At 37.4% G+C, this 25,294-nt stretch overlaps 1 protein-coding gene across 1 annotated transcript; it reads left to right on the top strand.

Moving 5' to 3' along the window:
- On the top strand, positions 1-24,548 carry STRA8 (stimulated by retinoic acid 8). Its single transcript, XM_070947644.1, has 8 exons — positions 1-201; positions 2,975-3,050; positions 5,062-5,146; positions 5,525-5,677; positions 12,373-12,661; positions 13,716-13,792; positions 18,299-18,410; positions 24,477-24,548. The coding sequence occupies exons 1-8, from the start codon at positions 10-12 to the stop codon at positions 24,546-24,548; spliced, it is 1,056 nt and encodes a 351-aa protein (XP_070803745.1). The 5' UTR covers positions 1-9.
- The last annotated feature ends 746 nt before the right edge of the window (positions 24,549-25,294 follow it).

Genomic DNA, 25,294 nt, shown 5'->3' with positions numbered 1-25,294 from the left:
CAGCTTTTGATGGAGATATCTGGAGACTGCAGCACCCCATATGCCAGAGTGACTCCTAAATACCATACTCGTCTGCAAGGTATAGAGCCACAAGTTGGCAAAAGACGCTTATCTCAGGCACGTCATAGAGCTACTTTGGCAGGACTGTTCAACAGCTTACGAGAAACTGTATTTTCGCAGCAAGAAAATTCTGTCTCAAAGGTACAGGAATAAGTATCCAAATCTCTAAACATGGAAAAAAAAATACAATAAGAATAATACTTAGTAATAAATAGTAATAAATATTCTTGCTGTATTTATATGTTGTTACAATTGCTGTTTTTAAATTTTATTTCTGAAATTAAAGCCGTCATGGAAGTTTGATTTAGTGCTTGTTCCAATTTTGTCTGTAAATGTAGGGATTTGTCCTCTGGATGCTAGAATTATATCTCTGAGTAAGAGCAGGCAGCCTTTTTAATAAAGAAGTCAATACCATGAGAGTGTGCCAACTCACAAAAAACCTGCCATGACACATAGTAATCCATTTATTTTTAAATTATTTTTTATTTATTAAATTTATTTGCCACCCATCTCATTTCAAAACAACTCTGGGATTTACCACTACTAACCAGCCATTTAGCTAAAGGAATCCCAAGGTTTCAGTGTCAAACTGCAAATAAATAATATTACAAATGAATGCTTTGCTTTATTTTGTAACATGCTTGCTTCTTATTTTATTTAGTAAAATAATCTTTCTTAAAGTCAGATATCAAGCACGTTGGTGGACACCAAGAGTCCTTCTTTTGGCTTTGAGCTTTGAGCGAGCAAGGTGTGATGTAGAATGTGATATGGAAATAAGGATTTATAAATTGGTTTCTTTCTGGTCAATGACATTTTGGTATTATCTTAATTTATAAGTCTGTTTCATACTATTTCATTTTAAAAATGAAAGACTGATTTAACCAGTGCTCTTAACACAATAAAAAACATGTTAGGAAAACAAATATATACCCAGGCACAAATATACATTTTAATCTATTGTTGAGATTATTGAGGTATGTACAAAGTCAAAGCAAAAACTTCAGCCTGTGAAAAATAGCTACTTCAGAGAACTCACCTCTATACTGAAAGAATAATTAAGGTTTAATGAAGACACTATTTTTTTCTGATAAAAGTATCTTCCCATAGAATTAGATTTCCTGGAAAAATTAAATACATATTAAAGCAGCTCAGGCCTTTTCTACAGGTATGCTATAAATACAGGGAGTCCTTGGCTTATAACAGTTCAATTAACTGTTTGAAGTTACAACGGCACAAAAAAAAGGACATGACCATTTTTCGCACTTATGACCTTTGTAGCATCTTCACGATCACATGATCAAAATTCAGACACTTGGCAGCTGGTTCATACTTATGACCATTGTTGTGTCCCAGGGTCATTAGATCCTCTTTTACAACCTTCTGACAAGCAAATCAATGAGGAAGCCAGATTCACTTAACAACCATGTTACTAATTTATCAACTGCAGGGATTCACAGGGACACTTAACAACAGTGTCAAGAAAGGTTGTAAAATGGGGCAAAACTCAATTAACAAATGTCTCACTTAACAACAGAAAGTTTGGGCTCAATTGTGGTCATAAATCGAGGACTACCTGTAGTCTATCCTCTCAAGCTGTTTTCAAGGGTCTTGCTTCTCAAGTGGTAATCTCCTTCCTGATTGACTTATTTAGTGTAGGTGGATGACAATACAGGTAGTCCTTAACTTGCAACCATTTGTGAATGTTCCACATTACAATGGCATTGAAAAAAGTGAATTATGGCCATTTTTCAACTTACAGCTATTGCAGCATCCCCACAGTCAGGTGATCAAAATGTGCACACTTGGCAACTGGCATGTATTTATGACGGTTGCAGTTGATCACTTTTACAATCTTCTGACAAGCAAAGTCAATAGGGAAGCCAGATTCACTTAACAACCATTGCTAACATTACAGTGATTCACTTAACTGTGGCAAGAAAGTTCATAAAATGGACAAAAGACTGTACATTTAAATATGTTGATAAAAAATAAAAATAAAAAACTTTGCCAAAAAAAATAAAATAAAATGGGGCAAAACTCACTTAGCAACAGAAATTTTGGGCTCAATTGTGTTGTAATTTGAGGACTACCTGCATGGATTGCCATAAGATATTTTACTCTTTCCCCACATGGATTTTGATTGCATGTTTCATGCTTTTCACATGGAAGATCCTTTAATGCCATGATATTATCACATGTTATTTGATATATGGAAAATATGAATCCAGACCTCAATGATCGGTCAATATAATCTGAAAACCTGTATAGCAGAACTGGTTTCCCTCTTTTAACTTTTTTTTCTTTTCTCCTCATAACTTGATATATTAAATTCTTTCAGAGTAGCCCTCCAGATCCCCAACTGACTGTAGCCAATGTGAAGGACTATTGGGAGCTGTAATTTAGCAGTTTCCATAGGCCATGAGTTCCCCATCAGACAGGAGCAATAGGTTGACTAGGGTATTATTCAGGGTGATGTTTATCACCTATAAATCCCTTCATGGTATAGGACCTGGTTATTTGAGAGACTGAAAAAAGCTACAGAAAGCTCTCTCTCTCTGATAGCTATTTGCCTGCTCAGTAGGATTGGGTAGAGTGGACATGCTCCAAGTCCTTTTAATTAAATGTTGTCACCTGTTGGGCTTAGGAAGCATGCCTTCTCTGACATGAGGTCTGTCCACTGGAACACCTTGCCCTCAGACATCTACAGCTCTCCCTTGCAGTTATTCTATATTTCTTTCAAAATCTGGCATTAATTTTGTTGTTTCTTACCTTTGGGATGGAAATCATTCAGAACTGTTTAGAAGTTGGCCTCGAAATCCAGTTAATTAATTAGCTAACCAATTAAATGAACACATGAATATTAGCCTGTTCAGAATGCATACGAGTAGCTCTTTGGGTTTTTTTGTTTGTTTAGTCTCAGGTCTTATGCCAAGCTAAGAATTATATCCTGGAACTGGAGCAAACTTTGGAAAATCTGTTGAAGATGAAAGGTACTATATGGAAGTGCTTGCTAAATCTTTTTCCTCTGCTATGTCCTTGTTTCTTCTTTTAAAAAATTAGATTAGTGGCAAAGTTATAGAATCAGTATAAGGCTGGAACATAAGAAGATGAAACTTTTCCATCTCATATTTACTAGCACAAGAGATCATTATGAAGGAAATCCTAACAATAGAAGGTGGGGAGGATGTGTTTAATCTCTAAGTGTTTTCACGTAGATTTCTTTCCATGTTTGATATTCAGTGAGCATTCATAAAAGTTAAAGACTCTTTGACTTGATCTCACTGTGGGGAGCTTTACAGACATACCTATTGAGTTTTTCTTGGCAGCATTATGAAAGTGATTTGGCACTACTTTCTTCCAGAAATACTTTGAATTCCTGATCTAGTTCTCTCAAGACCTGGCTTTGTCATCAGGCTTGGGGGTCTCAGATAGATAAGATCTTGATGCTGCTCCATTGCTGATTGAATCTCATGTGTGTGTGCTTATATGACTGACATACTTTTTATACTTTTTTTCCACCTGGCCAGAGCCCTTTCTTGTGACATGGCTGGCCATATAAGTTAAATTAATTAATCTATGGCCTTGAGATTTTTTTGGTGGTCTCCTACCCAAATACTAATCTGAAGAACCCTGTTTTGTCTTTTTTGGATCAACTAAAATTAAATAGGTGCTGAACTTAATATAAATGTATATTTAACCAAGTCAAAAAAAGGAAGCATCAAAATATCTGTACAGAGGAATGGACAATTCTGGAGGACAATGTCATTCATTCACTCAGTCAATCAGTCAGTCAGTCTATTTCTATCACAGCCTATCTCAGTCAATGACTGAGCAGCTTGCAATTACAATTAAAATACTAAAAACATTTAAAAACTATCCTATATTTGTTATCTGTAGCTGTTATCCTATATTTGTTAAAATGTTCCCCATTTTAACAAATATAGGATCAGACACATGTTTCTCTTCTTTTATATGATTCAAATCCAGACAATATTATAAGGTGGCAAAATTTGTCTTTGTCAAAATCTGTGTTTACAAGAAAGGAAGGGTGATATAAAAGTTGATCTATAAGTCCAATTTTGCTGCTCTGTTTTAAATCTTACATTTTTTGGTGCATTTTGTTGTTTGTTGTTGTGTTTGTAATGGTTTCTTTTTATATTCCTAGTTTTGGGCTGAAATAAAATATCTATTTCTCCCATTATTTAATAAGTTTTATTAAATACAACTGTATTGTTATATTTGGATGAGAGAACTCTATTCACTTCATTTTTCCATTATGACATTCAATTCATTGCTCATCTCATCATTTTCCAGCCTAATTTTCTAATTCTTCAAGCTGCTATTTATGAGTGATTTGTTTATCTATTCAAGCATCACACGCTGTGATTGGCTTTTGCCAATCATCTGTTACCAGGTGGTTTTAGCTGAAAATATGGGGAACTGAAACTTCTTCAGAGAACATCTGTGCTCCATCAATGAGCTATAGCCCCTCCGAAAATAGAGCTAGGTGAACTATCATTATCCATAGAACTTTCTGTCGTGTTGCTTATATAAGAAGCCAAAGATAATTTAATTTCATTTTAATGTATTTTAATATTTGTATTGTGTTGTTTTTAATTCTGGCTGTTTACCGCCCCGAGTCCTTCGGGAGAGGGGGCGGTATAAAAATTTAATAAATAAATAAATAAATAAATAAATAAATAAATAAAATAAATAAAATAAATAATGTTTGTTGCCATTATATTATCTGTTTTCGTTTTGTTGTATCAGTTGAAATTATAAGTTTGGATTATTTTATTGACAGATACTTCATGTACTGTATATTGTTTGGGCAGCAACACAATATTAATATTAGTAGAGATAACAGTACGAATAACCAATAATAAAGATAATCTGTTTTTTAAAAACATTTTCCTACAATACTTTCTTCAAATGCATTTGATTATATTCAAATTTCAAAATATGCCTATTAGTAATAGATGTTCTTTCCGTTGCCAACAGAAGTTTTAAATCTGGAAGACGGCAATCCATCCAGTTTGGAAGATGTAAAGGAGGAATATGTCAAGATGTATTTCAACAATCATAGGTTACAAAATTTAAACTTTCTGAAAGCATCCCTTTTAAATTTCCCAAATAAGCCTGTAATTATTCAGAAAATAATTACATTCCTATCCTATGAAATTTGCATGGACTTGCAGTCTTTACTGAGTTGCAGAAACAACAAGGAAAATTAGTGTGAAATAGAGATTTTGAAAGTGGGATTTTTAACACGATGAATCTTAATCCCACTTTTTTATCCTTGTTTCTCTTTATTCTCTTTGTTTATATTGCTTCCCCATATGGTTTCTGTAGCCTAGTGTATTTCTTGAAGAATAATTAATGCCAAACAAAATTTGTTGACTTCCCAATACATGTTCATGACAAAAAAAAATGGATTTTGGTAATCCCTCCATTTATTTTGTAGCATCGTACACTCTTCAGATGTTTTGAGTCAAAATGGCACCACAGTCTGGTACGTGATCCAAGAACATGAGAAACCAATTGTAGAAGAAGATGTAAGTCAAAGGCTAACACAGTCATCAACTACCTCTTCTCCTGATCTCATGGAGTTTGAACGGTACATGAAGAAATATGATATTTTTCCTTTTGAATTGATTCACCTAATAAAGTTATATAGGGTTAAACTGCTCGAGTTAGTCTATATCTGAATGAATGAAGACATTTAATAGTTTTTAGTAACTGCAGGATAGAAGAAAGAAAGTGGATGTTACATGTCACATCACAGCCTTTAAATAATGGAAGAATATTGTCCTATAAGAAATTACCTTATATTTTGTTTCTTGTGTAGCAGGGGAAGAGTACACCGACTGCACAATTGCACCGATCAGTGCAATATAGTATATTTTGTCTGTAGCTATAGTATAGCTTAGTGAAAAGGTTCATTTGTGTCACGTTATTCAAGAATCCTGGTCAACAAAGTGACATTTGCTTTAATTTTTTATATATAAAAGTTTTAATTCAGAATAAAAACAAATAAGAACCAATATTGAAGGGAAAAAGAGAAAAAAATGAGGGAAGAAAAAAAGCAGAAACAAATGTGCAGAAATCAAAGAAAGGAAAGATGCAACAATAGCTCCAAATAAGTTGGAAATAAGTGCTTATTGATACAAATTGCAAATCACTACTTAACCTGAACTGCTTCTGAAAAACACATGTTCTGTTTCTGCTGTTCTTAAATGTGCCTATCACATAGTATGACCCTGTGTACCTATTCCATGGCATAGTATGTTTTACAGCAAGCTACTTTTTTCTGAGAAGTAGGGGCAGCATTGTAAGAATAACTATGGAATATGACCAGCAGGTGGTGCAAACGTATTTCAGTTACACAACGTGAGGCATTTCTTAAATAACCTATTTTTTCAGAGATGGCAAAAATCAGTACAAGGTTTTGTTTTTTAATACATGACCTATAAAATTATTTTGTGATTTCTTGTCTCATTCCTTCCCTCTTACAATGATACTTTCAAAGCAATTATGATCACCGTTTTTATAATAATGCAAATTATTCATATTCTTCAAGATTTTAGTGTGAATTTGCTTGTATTTAATTTCTAATTCTACCGTTAGTCTCCTGATTAATGTAAGAAATTAATTCCTGTTTTTTTTAGGTTAAACTTAATCATATAAACTCAAATGCCACCCTACAAATCATAATTAGCTTAATAATATAACAGAAAGCAAAGTAAGAATCATGTCAGAAAGTTCATATAAAAGGAGTTCATATAAAAGGAATTCCTTTACCTCATTTGGTAAAGGTCCATTAACTCAAAGATCTTATCTTCAATTTTCAGATGATTTTGTGATTTTTGTGAAAGACATCTACCTTCTATCATATATATATATATATATATATACTATATACATATATACTATTATGCATTTATTTGTTTTCCCAGCTATCCATGATATTAAGTTTTTTCCAATATCAGAAGCACCAATACTTTTTATTCTGGATCAGTACAAATTTGGCATACATAAGAGTATCACAAGAAAAACTATTGTCATTATAATTCTAATCTTTATAGGTCATAGTAAATGTAAACGTTGGGGAAGAAGGAGATGGTGATCAGGCCTCTGAATATCATTTCCAGACTTTCATTGTTGCCTTGTCAGGTGCCACTTACTGTAATATATTTCTAGTTGTTTTACTGTTAGTAGTTAATCCCAAAAACAGAAGCTATCTACCACTTCAATTTTATTATCAATTGGTAGCTGTGTTGTCATTAGTTTGGTCATTTTTTTGTATTTAATCTTAGTCTATTATCATTTGCTTTTGGGTTGGCCAAGTGAGAGTTTCAAGGTTATGTGCCAGTACTTGGAGGCTGTCTGTGTTTGGATGGGGAAGAACCATCTCCAAATCAGGTCTACAAAAACTGAATGGGGGTGGGGTGGGGGATCTTTGAGCAGCTCAGATCTTGAATATTCTATCTATGACCTTGGCTGGATTAGATGTAATTGTATGTGACAGGCAGAGAAAAGAGATGCATCCTAGGGAACAATCAGACACGAGAGCAAAAAACCCCTTAGTTAATTAGAGAAAGAAACAAGGAGGACCCACCCTAAGTGATCAGGCTGCAAAACGATCGTGGAAGATTTGTGCTTTCAGATTTGCAAGATTCTGTTAGTGTAGCCTTACAATAAAGTAGAATTAGTTTATGAGGTCGTGTTTCCTGTCTGGTTTTTCTGACAGAACTGACAAATGGTAAGCAATTTGGGGATATTCCTGAAGTCACAGCTCCTGTTAGCCTTTTCCTAGATCAGGGCCTCTTCAGACAATCACTCATTCTCACAAATTAACTGCAATATATTCTACGTTGGGATGCCCTTAAAGGCCACCCAAAAGTTTCAGTTGGTACAGAATGCAGTGGTGTAGGCAGTGCTAGTCATACCTTGTTATGCAACACTTCTGCTTTGTGTGCTGCACTGCTTGCCAGTTTACTTCTGGCTGTGATTCATTGTGCTGGTCACTATCTATAAAACCCTACCTAGCATAAGGTCTGATAACTTGAGGGAGTGCTTGCTACCCATAGTATCTGCCCAGTTGATGTGATTTGGCTTGGTTGGCTTTCTCTGTTTAGCGTGTTTTTTAAACAAGACCATCTGTTGGGATCCAGAAGCATGACTCCTCCATAGCAATGCCCACCTTCTGGGATATGATTCCTCTCAAGATCCAAACAGACTACACCCTGATGATGTTTCAAAGGGCCTTGAAGCTCTAGGCCTTTAGCAAGCCTTTAGCAAGGATGAATGAAGCTTCGTTGCATTATGTGGTTTGTTTCCTTCTGTTCCTGTCTGGTTGTTGTCACATTTACCATTTTTATTGTTCATTTGTATCTCTTGTCTTTCTCTTGTTTTTAATGTTTCATTTGAATACCCCCTCCAAAGCTTCTGGGAGTCTAGTGGCATATAAATGTAATAAATTATTATTATCCCCATTGTTGTACTGTGCTCCTTTATCATCATTACTAAATGTTTATTTTTATTTATTTTTTATTTTATTTCCAATTTATATACTGCCCTTCTCCCTGAGGACTCAGGGCGGTGTACAGCCAAAATAAGAACATAAAATACAAATATTAAAAAACAGTTAAAAATATATATAAATTTGGCCCAGAAGTTAAGAAATCACAAACCGATTAAAACAATTTAAAAAATTGAGGACTCAGGGCGGTGTACAGCCAAAATAAGAACATAAAATACAAATATTAAAAAACAGTTAAAAATATATATAAATTTGGCCCAGAAGTTAAGAAATCACAAACCGATTAAAACAATTTAAAAAATTTCTTCTCAAGCCAGCCCGGCTTGCTGGAAAAAATGGGTTTTAAGGGCACGACGGAAGGCATTGAGGTCATGGATTCTCCTTATCTCTGGGGGCAACTGATTCCAGAAGGTAGGTGCCCCCACAGAGAAGGCCCTCCCCCTGGGGGTCACCAGCCTACATTGTTTGGCTGATGGCACCCTGAGGAGGCCCTCTCTGTGGGAGTGCACGGGTCGATGGGAGGTCGTCGGTAGCAGCAGGCGGTCTCACAGATAGCTAGGCCCTATGCCATGGAGCGCTTTAAAGGTGATGACCAACACCTTGAAGCGCACCCGGAAGACCACCGGGAGCCAGTGCAGCTCGCGCAGGAGCGGTGTTACATGGGAGCGCCATGTTGCTCCCATCACTACCCGCGCTGCTGCATTCTGGACCAGCTGGAGCCTCCGGGTGCTCTTCAAGGGGAGCCCCATATAGAGAGCGTTGCAGTAGTCAAGGCGAGAGGTAACGAGAGCGTGAGTGACTGTGCACAGGGAATCCCGATCAAGAAAGGGCCACAACTGGCGAATCAGGCGAACCTGACAAAAGGTCCCCTGGTTACAGCTGTCAGATGTTCCTCCAAGGACAGCTGCATATCCAGGAGGACTCCCAGATTGCGAGCCCTTTCAGTGGGGGCCAAAGACTCGCCCCCAATAGTCAGTGATGGAGTCAACTGACTATATCGGGATGCCGGGAGCCACAGCCACTCTCTTGGAAGGGTTGAGCTTGAGCCTGTTCCTCCCCATCCAGATCCGCACAGCCTCCAGGCACTGGGACATCACTTCAAGGGCATCGTTGGGGTGGCCTGGGGTGGAGATGTACAGCTGGGTGTCATCAGCGTACTGATGGTATCTCACCCCGAAGCCATTTACATGATTTGCAGATCATTTACATTTTCAGCTATCAGTTTGAAATACTTTAGTATTTTATGAAAAATAAATGCTGGCAGTTCTGGATTTTATTTTGGATGTATTCATTCTGTGAGGTCTCATCATAATTACATTATATTCCGTATAAATCGTGGTTGTAAGGTATGTGTGTTTAACATTTTGAGTTTGATTTTATGTGGCAAGCTGGTTGTTTCCATGAATAGCAAATATAAAAAATGGCATACAAACTTTGTGTTTAAAACAGGAACTCAATTTACAGCAAGAATTATCTTGATTTTCTCCTTCCATGAAATGTTTTAGAAGGCAACCTTTTGAATGTCGATTATGATAAAAGCAGACAGTACCATTTTCTTGTCCTTTTATTCCTTTGCTGCGGAACATTAGCAACAGATAATGTTAACATAGAATATTAAGTAGTTTAATTAAGGATATGATTATTGGGTAACAATTTTCTGCAGATATTGCCTTGTCAGGCACCCTAGATAGAAAATTAATTTTCCAAATTATTTGATCATTATCATCAGTTTTGTTCTCTTACACTTTATTTTCTGTAGTTAAGCTATTAAGTTCTGTGCCCTTGCAATTATTTTAGAACTACAGTTGAAGTAGCGATCTTCCTTGTCAAGCCTCTAGTATTTGTGACCTCTAGCATTTGGGTTGAAACATTGAAGATAATTGATTATTAATCAAAATATAGGCATATTCATTTTATACTATCTTTTTACCATTATGTAAGCCACCCAGAGTCGCTGTGACAGTGAAATAGGCGGCATATAAATTTAATAAATATCAGAGTAGTCACTTCAGTATAGTGCAGGTTATTTCTTCAATTTTAAAACTGCACACATCTTCTAATGCAGCTTCTCTCATTATATTTTCAGATAAGGAGATAATATACTGTATAGCCTTATCTTATTCTTTTGCCAACTAGAGCCAGTCTGTTTCATCATTTTCTGTGGCATCCTGATCTGTGCATAAATTTTGCATGAGGATAGTGAGATGTTCTGTCAATTCCATTTTTCTAAAGACAATTAACAGGTTGATATGGTTGACACAGTCAAAAGTCTTCTATAGTCAATGAACTGTACATTGTGGGGGTATTCTTTATTCTTATTTTTCTAAAATACATCTACAATAATATCTCCCTCTTCTAAAACCAATTTGAACAACTGAGTAAGGCTCTAATTCATGTTGGATGATCCTAAGTTTTATTTTGCTAGCATATCAAATTACAGTTACTTATTGTGTAGCAGTTGTACAATCTCTTAAGGATTTTTTATTTAGTACTGATATGTAGCCTGATATCTTCCTACCAGTTGGCCATTGTGTTCGCCACATTTCTAGCATAGTTCAATTAGAACTTTTACTGATTCTTCTTCATTGCTTGCCATATTTTTGAAGATATTCCATCAATTCTTATGGCTTTCCTACTTAGTAATAAGAGTGTTGATTTAACTTGGTATTCTAGTATTAAAAGTTTATCTAAGTAGGGAATATCTTCTAAGCTGTGTTGGATGTTGACATCTGTACTGTACAGAATTTCAATGTACTCCTTCCTTATATGTTTGATTTCTTTGAATCTGTCAGTTGACATCTTTAGTAAATCAATTAGACGTTAGACCCTCTTTCTAGTTTAATAAATCTTTTGGAAGACTTTCTTTGGTTTTCCATGTCTGTTTCCATCTTTGATGTCTTTATAAATATTATAATACTATTCCTTCTCTAGGCCATGGAAATTTTTAATTAGAGCCTTCCAGAAAGTTTTGTCTTTCTTGGTTGTTGCCTTCTCTTTTCAACAATTTCTACTGTCGGTTTCAACATCCAGTTCAGTTTCTTCTATTTCTTAATCATAGACATTCTCTTTTCACACTTTTTATTAACAACTTATTTGATGTCATTCCACAGTTCCTCTGGCTCCTATCAATAAGGTTCAGGACTTCAAAGTTCTCCTTGAAAATGGTGGGTATACAGTGTTCCATATTGTATTGTGGAAACTGGTTGGTTTTCTTCTGTTTTAGCCCTGTCTTAGAACTTGCACATGAGCAAAGAGTCTTATATTGACCACACCTTTGTTGTCGTAACTGAACTCTTTCATCTATTTATGCCAATAATGTAGCAAATATTTGATCTGGTGATGTTCCCTAGGCCATATAGTCCAACTAAATATCCTCCTTACTGTTTCCAGCTTTAGAATTCCACTTTTCAATCATAAGCAGCCTATTCTGTCAATTTCAGATAGAATTTGACCATAAAATTTGTCAACTTCTTCTGTATCAGTAGTTGGGCCAAAATTAGAATAACCCTCATACTAGAGAGTTCATGAAATCTATTTACCTGCATTGTATCAAAGTATTGTCTTTGTACACTCTTAATGACAATAAAAACAATGGCATCCATTTTTCATGTTCTGAGCAGCAAACGGTATGATCTTTTGAATGAATGTGCCCAATTCCGATCCATTTCAATTCACTGATGCCCACTGTGTAGTCTGCTTATTGCTCTGTGCCTGTTAGATGCCATCCAGAAGATATTATGAGAGATGTCTCCTTTCCTATTTCATTCCAGATACTTGTATTTTTACAAGCAGACTGTAGACTTGCTGGTTGATAATGCAGTTGTAAGCCCAGAAGAAGTTATGCTTCCTGTGGTCTCCACAGCTGTTTCCCATCTGTGGCAGGGACTCCCAGAAGACAGGAAGGACAGTGTTTTGCAGTACTGTAGTCAAAGACAGAATTTCATCTCTGAGATCAAGACAGCTTCTCAAGAACCTGCCTGTACTAATGAGAGCAGTGTGAGGGACAGTGGAACCAATAGTCAGGAAGCCAGCGGTTCAGTAGCATCCACACCGGAGGAGGTGAGAATTGGCGTCTTCTACGATTATAGTTGAACAGTTAGTTAAGTGTATAGTTCTAACATTTAAAATTGCTGAGTCTCTGTATTTCTTCAGTAATAAAAGGGAGGACAGTATAATCATTAATAAAAACACTAGGAAATACTATGGCTAAATTAGCAATACATATAGATCTTGACAATGTTCAGAAATTGTTCAAAAAATAGCTCCAATTTTTTAAAAAAGGATTCCTCTAAATAAAATTGTAACCAAAATAACCTATATAATATAATAATCTTAATTACAGCACAATCACATTTGGTATTTTCAGAATGTAAGCTCATGCCACGTCATTGCTTTATTCATCACTTAGCTCATATTAGTGATAACCAAAACATGTTGTTAGGTTCCAGATGAGATATGTGATTGGTAGATTAGGTGGAAAAACTACAAAGCCTCATTTATCAACTAGTATTTATGTGGGTTTCTCCACTAAATCCATGGTAGATAATAGGCATTGGGGAAGGATATGATTATTTTTAATTCAATAGGTTCCAGAGAAACTAATTCCTGTCCTAATGTCTTAAGCCCTAAGATGTTTTGACAGTGCCTTTTCCTGTTACACTAGCAAAGCAGCACTTGTGGGGTTTCACTATAAAAAGCAGTTTCAGAAAAAGAACAACATCTAGTAAGGAGGCTGAGAGTAATTTAGTTATTCCCTTACACTGTTAGATTATTCTTGGACAATCTTAATTACAACCAAGCTCAGTGAGAATATAAAATAGAGATTAATAAACTGTAGCCTCCTTAATAATTAGGAATCATTCTAAAATATAAACCATAAAAATAAATGGTCTTGGCTAAAAGAGTTATTAACTGTTTTTTTAAACTTGGGTGCTGAAAAATTAGTGGATAACAAATATACACTCCAACCAGTTTCATCTTAGAATAACCAAGTGCCGCACTCCTTACTTATTTAGGAATCACTAGAATAAATGCTAATCAACAGCAGGAATTTAAAAAGAGATTTCTTGGATGATGCTTTTGGATGTAATGTCCAGAATGCTTTCTCTTTTAGATCCTCTTTGAAGATGCTTTTGATGTGGCCACTAGTTTCCTTGATAGAAATGAAGTACAAGAAATATCCAGTCAAAGGTAATGGTTTTAACTAGATAAATTGCTATGTTGTTATATCAGGCAGACTAGAAGAGAAAGAACAGTAACAAGTTACTCTTCTGGAACAATAATACGGTAATTAGTGCCTAAAGCATTTGCCTGTTTACCTATCAGGTTGAAATTCAAGCACTGTCTAATCAAGTGACCATAAGTGAGAGAATGATACATAAGGGCCTGGTGGCTCAGCAGACTGATAGCATTGTGATTAACACCAGCTGTCTGCAATTACTGTAAGTTCGAATCTCACGAGGCTCAAGGTTGACTCAGCCTTCCATCCTTTCTAAGGTAGGTAAATTGAGGACCCAGTTTGTGGGGGCAATAAGCTGACTTTGTATAAATATACAAAAGTATGAAGGCTATTGCTTAACGCATTGTAAGATGCCCTGAGTCTCCGGAGAAGGGCGGCATATAAATCAAATTAAAAAAAAATAAAATAAAATCTAGGAGATGTGTTTTTATAGAATGGGGCTAATGTGAAAGTTATAATTTTATAGAATTGGTTTGGAAACAAGTAGTGTGACTAACTAAAAAACGGGCAGCCTTTTGCAAAATACTGTAAGTGTTCACTGACTTCCTCTTAAATGTCATTGTTGAGGTGCAAGAATAGATGTTTCTTATGAGACCATAACTAGCCCAAGATCACCAGTACAGTGATGGATTGCCCCCGGTTCAGACCTGTTCTATAGAACCGGTAGTAAAACCGGCAGGAGGCTCTGCCCACTGACCCTGACGTCATCAGAAGCCTCTGTGCATGCGCAGAAGAACGCACGCATAAACAAACTGAGCATACATGTGCGGCCCCATTGCAAACCGGTAGAACCCACCCCTGCACCAGTACTATGTTTGGTATGTAAAAGTTCAGTGCTTTGGACATATACAAGCAGTACACACAAGGGGCTCTGATTTGGAGAATATTGCATTACTGGGATAGAGATGACAGGAAGAACTACAGTGGAAAAAGATGCACTAAAGCAGTGGTTCTCAACCTTCCTAATGCCGCGACCCTTTAATACAGTTCCTCATGTTATGGTGACCCCCAACCAGGGGTGGGTTCTAAATTTTTTTACTACCAGTTCTGTGGGCGTGGCTTATTTTGTGGGCGTGGCTTGGAGGTCATGTGACTGGGTGGGCATGGCTATGTGTATAGGGACTACTCAGAGGGCTGAAAAAAGTCATTTCTGACAGGTCCTCGCACTTTTGACTGATCCTCACACTTATGACCATCCTCACATTTATGCCTGTGCAGCATTCTTAACAACCATGTCACTCATTTCACAACTGCTTCTCTTCAACATTGTATAAGATAGGGCAAAAAATATAAAATGTGAGGACAGTCGTAAATTCGAGGACTGGTCAAAAGTGCGAGGACCAGTCAAAAATAATTTTTTCAGCCCTCTGTGTAGTCCCTGTGCACAAAAGGACTACCCAGAGGGCTGAAAAATGTGATTTCTGACAGGTCCTCGCAATTTTGACCGGTCTTCACAGTTATGACTGGTCATCATTTATGCCCATTATACCATTCTTAACAACCGTGTCACTCATTTCACAACTGCTTCTCTTCACCATGGTGACAAGATAGGGCAAAAACATAAATTGTGAGGACAGTCGTAAGTTCGAGGACTGGTCAAAAGTGCGAGGATCAGTCAAAAATAACTTTTTCAGCCCTCTGAGTAGTCCATATGCATAAAAGGATACAGCAATAGAGAGGGATGAAGGAAGGGAAGGGAAATTAGAGTAGGAGTGAGGGTAAGAGAGGGAGGAAGAGAGGAGGGGAAGGAGAAAGGAAGGGGAAGTAGGGAGAAGAAGAAGGGGGAGAAGAGAAAGTAAGAAGGAAAGAAAAGACAGAGGTGGTAGGGTTGAGGAGAAAGATTGCTGTACAATAAAAAAGATGAAAGGGAAGAAAGCCAACCCCCCAAAAAATATAAAGATATTAAGATAAAGAATGAATTGTTAAACTTTAAAGAATAAAAGAGAACAAATAGGAATAAATAGCAGTAATTAGAAACACACATACAAACATACAACGTATTCTTTGAACAGAGTATTTGGCCGATTCACAAATTTAAACAGTTGTAGGAGGTTAGCACCCACCCCTTTCCTAGAAGAATGAAATATTTTGGGAAATATTAAAAAGGCAGAATATTATATTTCCCTGGTTGAGAAATGGAGAAGCATATTTTACAGACAAAGCAGCTCCCACCTTCCTGCCCCCCACCCTTTGTTAATGGGCCAGAGGCAGAAAGTCAATCCTTTGTCAAAGGACATTTGCAACACAATAGCAACAGAAACTAACACAATGGGCCCCATCAAGCCATGTGATCCTGTCCACCATTAAACCATCTTTCCAAGCAGTCTCCATGTTTCCAGTGTCTTTTTCCCCACTTGGAGCTGAACCCAGAAGGATATTTCTTCCAACACAGTATTTAGTCATTTCAATTAAATTTACAATTTCTATATTTCCTTTTTACCATATTTATTCCTCATCTATTTTTTTAAAAAAAACCAATATTACCCTTCATCCTCATCTCTAATCTTAATCAAATTCAATTTTTCCCTTCTATTCTATATTATACCCCTTCGCATTGTCATCTATTTTCATATCCATCCTCACATTGGTTAATTGTGTAATACAGTTGTTTAATACAAATTCAACATTTTAATATAAATCAATTAGTTATATAACTATCTTTTTTTGTATATTAATCAATATGAACATGAATATTCCAATTATTTCCCTGCAATCCATTCTTACAAATCAATTAATTATATTTACCAATAATAATAAACCAAATAATTTCCCCCATATATTCCTCCAAACCACAACTTAACCGTTTCTGCTTTCAACACAATATACAATTAATAGTATCTCAATTATTACAATTCCCTAGTTACATAGAGCTTTTTTTCTTTTGTGTTTTAAAATCTTGAACCTCCTCTTGCCCTAAATTTCCCATTGTTTGCAGTTTTGTACCTACCTTTTTTGGTGAGGAAAAAGAAAAAGAAATCTCTCTGCCTCATTTTGTCACGTTGCAGCTAAGACCCTGCTTTCGCTTTCTCTTTTCAGCATAGCTAGGGGGAAAAAAACTTGCTCCAGGAATTTACCTCTTTGCAGCTAGCTCTTTGAAGCCCCGCGGCAAGAATTTAAAGTTTTTTTTCCCCTCTAGCCATCAGCTGGGACTCCGGAGGCAGCAATAGATTGGGAGTGGGCGGGGTAAGCGAACGGCAACCGGGCGATCCAACAGAGGCAGAGGGTGAGGGTGAGTGAAGGCGGGGGGGCGAGAGAGGGGTTTGGCGATCCCTGTGAAATGGCCGTTCAATCCCCAAAGGGGTTGCAACCCCCAGGTTGAGAACCGCTGCACTAAAGGGAAGAAGGAGATTTGGAATCTTTAACTAGGTCAGAATAATTATTTGTTCCTATATGTCTGGGCTATTCATTGCGTTGGTCAACTTCAGGCCATATTCACATAGTCTCCTTACCCTGCCACAATCACTTCCTGGTCCCAGTTCTCATGTTCTTATACTTTTGCCTGTTTTTCAAGGCAGCCTATAGCTGGGGTACCTGTAAGAGGTTTTCTGGTGTTCTATTGTAGAAGTTATGCTATGTAATATTCTGCCTCAAAGACTTTACATGCAGACAATATATGGCACATGAATGCTCATGGGGAAGGCAGCCTAAAATCACATGTTCCAGCTGGTTCCACAAGTTTCCTTTGTGGCGCTGTGGTTAGAATAAAGTATTGCAGGCTGATTCTGCCCACTGCCAGGGGTTCAGTCCTGACTGGCTCAAGGTTGACTTAGCCTACCATCCTTCCAAGGTCGGTAAAATGAAGACCCAAATTGTTGGAAGCAATACCATGACTCTGTAAACTGCTTAGAGAGGCTATAAAGCACTGTGAAATGGTATATAAGTCTAAGTGTTATTGCTAGTGGTATTGCTATTTCCTATGCTATTTCCTCTCTGCCCCTCAGTCCTCTTTTTGCTGTGAAGGTAATTAATCCTCCAGCTCCAACAACCATTTTTATTTCCTTTAATGGATAAACTGCTTGACCAGTTGCCGACATCCCCCAACGGTGTTGGAGTGTCAAAGGTGAGCTGACCATATACAGAGGTTATCCTTATGAATATCGATTTGATTATCCTTATGAAGAGACAAAAAGCCACAAATTACTGAGCTAGCAACATGTTGATTGTGGCTTTTGTCTGCCATCAGTTGTGAACTCTGCCATGGCAGGCTGAGGGAGCAGTGATGCAGACCTGCTCAGGTGGCACCACAAAGGAACTCTTTGGGAGCAGCCCAATTTCAGGAGTCAGTTTTCCATTAGTACTGGCACCGCAATGAAAGCAAAACTAGAAAACTGTGTGAATTTCCTTTCAGTAAAACCGGTAATCATACAGGCCTTTATATGCATTTTCTTAAGGCAAAGGCTTGCTTTCTCTTCCACACAATTGATGGGGAACCTCAATATAGATTATTTTGTTTGCAGCTCAGCATTCACAGTCTGTGCTTCAGATAGTCAAGAGGATAACCATCGTCTCTACTTGCAGATCATCAGCTTCTTGAAAAACCTGTTTTTTGCTAGTACACAACCATCACAGGTAGGATTTTGCAACGTGCTTGAAACAAGCTTTGTTAGGACCATTTCTTATGTTGTGGAAGAAGTACAAGCTGTCACAAAGACATTGAAACAGTTGGGAAAAGTTGAAAGTGACTAATGCACAGTGATAATAAATCACTTTAAATCTACTTTCAGAGTCCCATAATTATGTCATTTCTCAGCTACTCATGTGGTAACCATTTTCAACCGAAACTGCCCTTGAGTTAGGATTAGGTTTGGAAATTACATGTATGTGGCTATGCAGTTTTCTTGGTAATAGTAATGAAATGATTTACTATCATTTTCTGGGATTCCCCCCACCCCCACCCCCCCACTTTAGCCTACAACCTTGAAATCTCCTGGTAATCTCTCATCCAAGTACTAACCACCATCAAACCTGCTCATCTTCCAAACCTAAAAAACATCAGCCACATTCTTTCATCATCTAGAGCAACATTTATTTTTTTCTCAGTATTCCTTGAGTTGTAAATTGAGACCTTTCTTAAATCTCTGGAGAACTGTAGCATAATTAAACTGAGCATTTGAGGGGAAATGGGGTCTCCTTAAGTAGCATAAAAAGCTGAAATTTGCTTGTAGTTGTTTAAGATCATGTCACATATGTATTTCATTGATAAAATACTCAATCCCTGGATCTTTTAAGGCAGGGCTGTCAAACTCCCAGCCCACAGGCCAGATGTGTCACGCGCTGGCCATGCCCACACCTAGTTTAGCGAAGGGGAAAAAAGTCCCGATACATCATGTGATGCTACTGTGACAACGTGAGTTTGACACCCCTGTTTTAAGGCACCCTGTTCATGTGGAAAACCACAAGAAATGAAGGGAAGCAAAATTGTGTAAATGAAGGTATTTAGTAAGGGGAAAAAGTAGAGGTACAATAGTGTGGTTTATAGCAATTGGCACTTGATGCCTAAATATGTGGCCATTTGATTAGGTCTTATGGTCCTCTGACACACCTGGGACTCCTAAGATGACATTATTTAAGGAAGGGATCCTGTATGTGTGCATTTTATTCAAGTTGTGGAATGGATATTTTTTGGGAACAGACATCCCACAAACTACCCAATCCTATGTCCTAAAAAGGCTTCATAGGTGATATTCAGGCACTCTGAACTGCAACCAAAAACTTATTGGAAACAATGCAGCTGGTAAGGCAGAAATATCACATGACCACAATAAACTTATATCTACCCATGGTACTGCATTCTGAATCATTTATGACTTCTGGGTGGTCTTCAAAGGCAGCTTCACGTAGAGCAGTAATGAGCAATTATTAGCAATAAATAGAGAGTGTAGGAGCACAAAGTAAACACAATTTTATTTATAAAAAACAAATGGTACAGCAATATTATTTAATTTCTTGTCTCTTTTACCTAAAAAATTAATCAGTGCTATTTCTAAGCAAGTGAATTTACCCCCCATAATAACTCTGAGCTTCATATCCAATAAGTGTGTTTAATATTGCCAGACTCTTACATACTTTAAATACCATTTTGTTCATTAATAATCTGAAGTATTTTTATTTTGCGCAGCTAAAAGCTAGTTATCCAGGACCAACACCTGTTTTCTCTCTTTTAAATGTAATTTATTATCATATGCAAATAAATTGCTTTTCTCTGTCTGTGTCTGATTGCTATCAAATTTCCACCTTCCCATAAGAATTATGTAGATAGATTTCAAAACAGGGTGGATCACAAAATAACCACCTATTTTGCTTGTGCCCTCTAGTTTCAGGATCGAGCATTTCGTCTTCCTTTAATGAGGTGGAAGAGAAATACCACAATAAAGGGATGGCCTTCACACTTCTAGATTTTTTTACAGCTTTTCTAGATTCTTGATGCAAAACATTTGGCACACATTTTGTTAATGTTGAAACAAGAAATCTAAACAGCTCATTTCACTGGCATACTCTCTGTAAGACAATTCTAATGTTTCACAGATTTGAAACATATTGGGTAAATGTAATGGTTAATCTTATTATTATTTTATTATTTCTTACCATCTGGAACATTCAGAAAATGATTTAGAGCATAATTTTTGGATAATGAAAAAAAGGTAACTGTCATGAAGAGTCACAGATTTATAAAATCAGAAATGGCATGAAAAGTATTAAAGCAGGTACGTTAACTTTCAAAGTGAAATTGACCTAGCTTTTCATTTTTAAAAAATATAAATTTCTTTATCCACATACTAATGTGCAATTAGTGTTAAGTATAGGTAATGATTTTCATGAAGGCTGGCTGTGGTATTTGATAAGCATGTATTTTAGAACCCAGTTGGAGCCCCTTGTTTTGTACAAACATAACTAACTGGAGTGGGGAGAGCAAATCCATTCATAAATATGTTGAAAATTAATACTGATTTATTACATTCATTAAGTCAGTATCAGCTCACACTGAATACTGAACATAAAGGTAGATCTTCTCCAGGATAATCTGTCCCTAGACTGGTCCTTTACACCATTACTTCTCTAGGAAATTAATGTAGAAAGTTTTTTTAAAAAAAAAAAACAAAAATAGAACAAGATTTGTGTATCTGTTGGATTAAATTTATGAACTTCCAAAGGTATTGGCTAATAGATATTAGATTGAATGGATATTTAGGGTGCTTCCACATCACTGCTTATTATATGTTATGTTGGGTTTGACTTTGGCTTGACTGTTCTCACAATATTGATTGAGGAAATTGATATGTTCGTTGTCTGTGTTTCTTTTAATCTCTGGGAAACTACAAATTTTTGGTAATCGTTTTATTAGTGGGGAAACGTGCCTTACTCAGCCATGGGTTTAAGGCAAGACAGCCATTAGTCTTCTTCGTATCATCCCAAAGTTCTACATCTTATTCCTAGACCTTTTCTCTAGCTGTATATTCTGTTTGGGACGTATCTCTTCCTTGTTCCAATTAAAGTTGTAGAAACATGCAACATTCTCATAACTCTTGGGCAAAGTGACTGATTTCAAATTTGCCAACATGCTATTTCCTTTTGTGTGTAGCAAGGGTGTGGGAATTTGTATTGCTCCATGACTAATAAAAATGTTCTTTAAAGTCTCTTTTTGTTAGATGTAGGGGAAGCACTAATCAGCTTGTGGGATTCTCTTTGTGTTCTCAGTGTTTTAAGACTGAAAGATTTGAAGTTATTTGTGCTTAGTTTCAAACTGATTTATGAGGAATGACAATGTGGGTGCTGTGGAAATGCTCATACTGTAAGCCTGTAAGTTAAAATAATGCCTATAATGGTTTAGGTGGAATAAATGATGCATATCAATCTAATTTTATGTAATCTGCTTGTAAAAGAATGTGAGACTGTTGAGCAATTTTATTATGGTGGCATCCCACAAAGTGATATATCCTGATATGCTGGCATTGCAGCTCCTCAATTACCAATTAGTTTGTAGAGAATAACATCTGCATTATGGAAAAACAATTTAAAATCTTTCCAGATCATAGTATGGAAACATGAATTTAAAGAGGAGAAGAATAGCACCCGAGGAAGTGGAATTGCTTAGGAGAATGATTTAAAAAAATCAACTAATAAATCTCCAATGCAAGAAATTCCAGTCAGTGACCTGCAGGTGCTTCCTATTCTAATTCCTACTATCTCTATCCCATGCAGCTTATTTATAGGTTGCCATACAACCTAGGTTATGAACCTTATCCAAAATTAATCACCTACAAATTTTTCTTGATATCAGATGAAATGTAGATGTTTCTATTGTTTAAAAAAGTATATTGAATCAAAATCAATTCAGTAGTTTGTTTGAGAGGAGCTAATATATCGTACTTTATTACAACAGATAGTTTGCAACTTACCCTATCTTACTCCTCAATTGTTCCTTCTGAATTTGACAGTCTTGTGGTGATAAACTAAGCTTGATGGATGGCAATAAATGTTTATGTATATGTTTCACCACAAATCTTACAAGCTCAGTAAACACATGTGATCATATTAATCAATATCTTTAGTACCATGTTTCCCCGAAAATAAGACAGGGTCCTATTTTCTTTTGACCCCCGAAATATGGCCTTGGCCTTATCTTCTTATCTCTGAAGTGGGATAGGCGTGGCCGGTTCTTGCCCGCAGCATTGCCAGCGAGGATTGGGTCACAACCCCCCCCCCCCCCCGAAGTTCTTGTCGGCAAATCAGGTGCAAAGGAGAACTCTCCACAGGGAGCGAGAAGAGCCAAGCGACAGCTTCCCAGCGGGTCTTAATGAAACCCTGCAAGAAAGGTGGCCACACCCAGAGGACTTGAAACAAGGAGCGACCGGACCCCTCCTCCACTTTGGAACACTTAGGGTGTCAGGGCAGCTTCTCTCCTCCACCCCCGGGATGCTGCTGGGGCTCCTCTCAGTCTGGCTGCTGAGCTGTTAGATCAGCTTGTGCCACAGCTATTTTGACAGCCTGCTTTATCTAGAGATGTCCAACGGGATGTTGCATCACTATTTCATGCCCGCCAACTTGAAGTCACTGGGGGAACTGGAAAACAAGGTTTGGCAGGGAATGCTGGTGCATCCACGGGCCCTCCTCAAGAAGACGCTGACCATCTTGGCCAGCCTGCGAGACAAGTACAAGCTACTTGCGCTCACCATCTGGAGCCACGGCACCCGCCTCAGCCACCTCAAGATAGAATATCTCAAGGGCTGAGCGGGAGTGGGTGCCTCACTGGGTTCCGAGGGACCCTCTCTTTTCCGCTACCCCACTCAGTGGCCAGCCATGCTGGTGGGACTCTTGCCGGCCACGCTTCCTCATGGACAGACAGACTTTCCTCCATCGCATGCCGACCGGGCATGGCAGGAGCTGGAAGTCAGGCAAGACACGCATCTCGTTTCTCCGCCGTGTTTTACCTGACTTCCAGCTCCTGCCATGCCCGGCAAGGGGGGGGGGAGAAGAGATGACACGGGGAGCCCCATCTCACTCCATGCATCTCACTTCTCCGCTGCCTCCCCCCCCCCACCTGCCATTCCCTCTCACCGGCTGAGATCGGCAAGCCAGATTCGGGGAGCTGAATGTGCTGCCATCGCCCGGGAGGAGAAGAACGTCAGAAATGGGCGCTCTCGCAGCAGCACCTCCTCTCTCTCTTCTTCTCCCGAGTGGCAGTGGTGCATCTGGCTCACTGAATCTGGCCTGCTGATCTCGGGCGGCAGCGGCTTTGATATTCCCCTTTCCTTTCCTCCCTGCACATGTGTCTAAGTATTGAGGAGGCTTATTTTCAGGGAAGGGCTTATTTTAGCGGATGCGCTCAAAAGCCCAATTGGGCTTATTATCGGGACATGTCTTAGTTTCGGGGAAACATGGTATCTTTTCTAAATTCTTTTAAAATATTTTTAGAATGCTAATATATGAGTTTCCCATTAACTGAGTTCTAGAAATCTGAACACTGCACTTAGCAAAACAAAAAACAAAAACCAGAAATTACATCAGATACCAAGAGCCATATTCAAAAGAAAGTGCCTAAGAAAATCAGTTCTCTGTAAGTTTGACTGTGTTTGTGTATTTGCTTTCTGATCCATAAATCAAAACTTCTGCAACAGGGAGAAGTTGGTTTTTCAAACTAAACTTTCTTTAACGTTCTTTCTAAATATTCTTTCTTTAATTTTCACCTATTTAAAAAATACACTTTTGGATTAGAGCTGCTCTCTAATGTGAGGTACAGAGTTAGACTGGGATTTTGTGTTCAAAATAGTATTTGGATAACTTTTTTTATCACGTTATTATTGTGCAATGTTTTTTCTACATCTTGATTTAAATTTAGTAGACTTGACTTGCTGTATTTTTGAGCTATGAGATAGCCAGCTCACCTGGTAAGGAAATCAGCTGAAGGGACAGCATTCACATCCATAAATCAGCAGACTCTGATTAGCATCTGTCACAATGTCATGCTGCATTTATGTAAAAACACAAGTAAGCTCAGTATATTGAGAATCTGGCTGCCAAAAAATTGTTCTGTAGGTCATTTAAACTTGCTATGGGATGTTTATTCATTAACTATAAAAATATTCCGGCTCCTAACAGAACTTTAATTATTCTTCTCCTCACCTTTATTTTTGGCAGGAAGAAATTCTTCAGTTAGACTACGAGACTGTGATGTTGAGATGCACGGAGACATTTGATGATGATTTATAACTGAACATGTTTGCATTAAGTGCAGAAATTTAGCTGCTGTTTAACATTTCCCCACTTTCCTTAAAAAAGGAAAAAGAAGCATTACCACGGGAATCGTTACTACAATTTCTCATCATACATCATGTTACAAACAGTTCTGTTTATGTTGGCTTTGCAGTTTCTCAGCAGTTATTTTACGTGTATCAAAGTTTAACATTCATAAAGTTCTTTTTTAAAATATATGTCTTCAGTGTTGCCAAGTGTCAAGTCACAGTCTTCTCACATCTTATAGTTAAAGTTTAAAACTAAGGGCAAACTACTTGTGATACCAATTGTTTCATTAATGAAAACAGCTTTCTCTCAAGTTGGTGCCTTTAGATATGTTAGAACACATTCCCAGAATTCCCAGCAAGCAAGGCCCCAGATTAGTGAAAGTCCCTTTAAAATTTAGATGCTTTCTGTACTTGTGCCATCATCTCAAGGAAAAATCACAATAAAACCAGTGTAGTATAATGGTTAAAATACTGGAATAGAGCCAGGGTGATGCAGTACTCTATCAACTGCTGTTCCATGCAACAGTTAAAGCACCTGGTGTATCTTTCAGTTAATCAGTAGGTGGAGAATACAGATACAATCTGTACAAAACTGAAGCTAAATCAAAACTGAAGCTAAATGAAGAAGCTTCTTGCATGAGAAGCAAAACATTTTCAAAGAAAAGAAAACAAAGTTCTTTTGGACAACCTTGGGGCAACCATGTTCTGGATGAT

The sequence above is a fragment of the Pituophis catenifer genome, unplaced genomic scaffold, assembly GCF_029215685.1.
Source record: "Pituophis catenifer annectens isolate HBS135680 unplaced genomic scaffold, rPitCat1.0.hap2 SCAF_7, whole genome shotgun sequence".
NCBI lineage: Eukaryota > Metazoa > Chordata > Lepidosauria > Squamata > Colubridae > Pituophis > Pituophis catenifer.
Note: the sequence above shows the minus strand (reverse complement) of the source record. Positions and strands in the feature narration are given on the sequence as shown.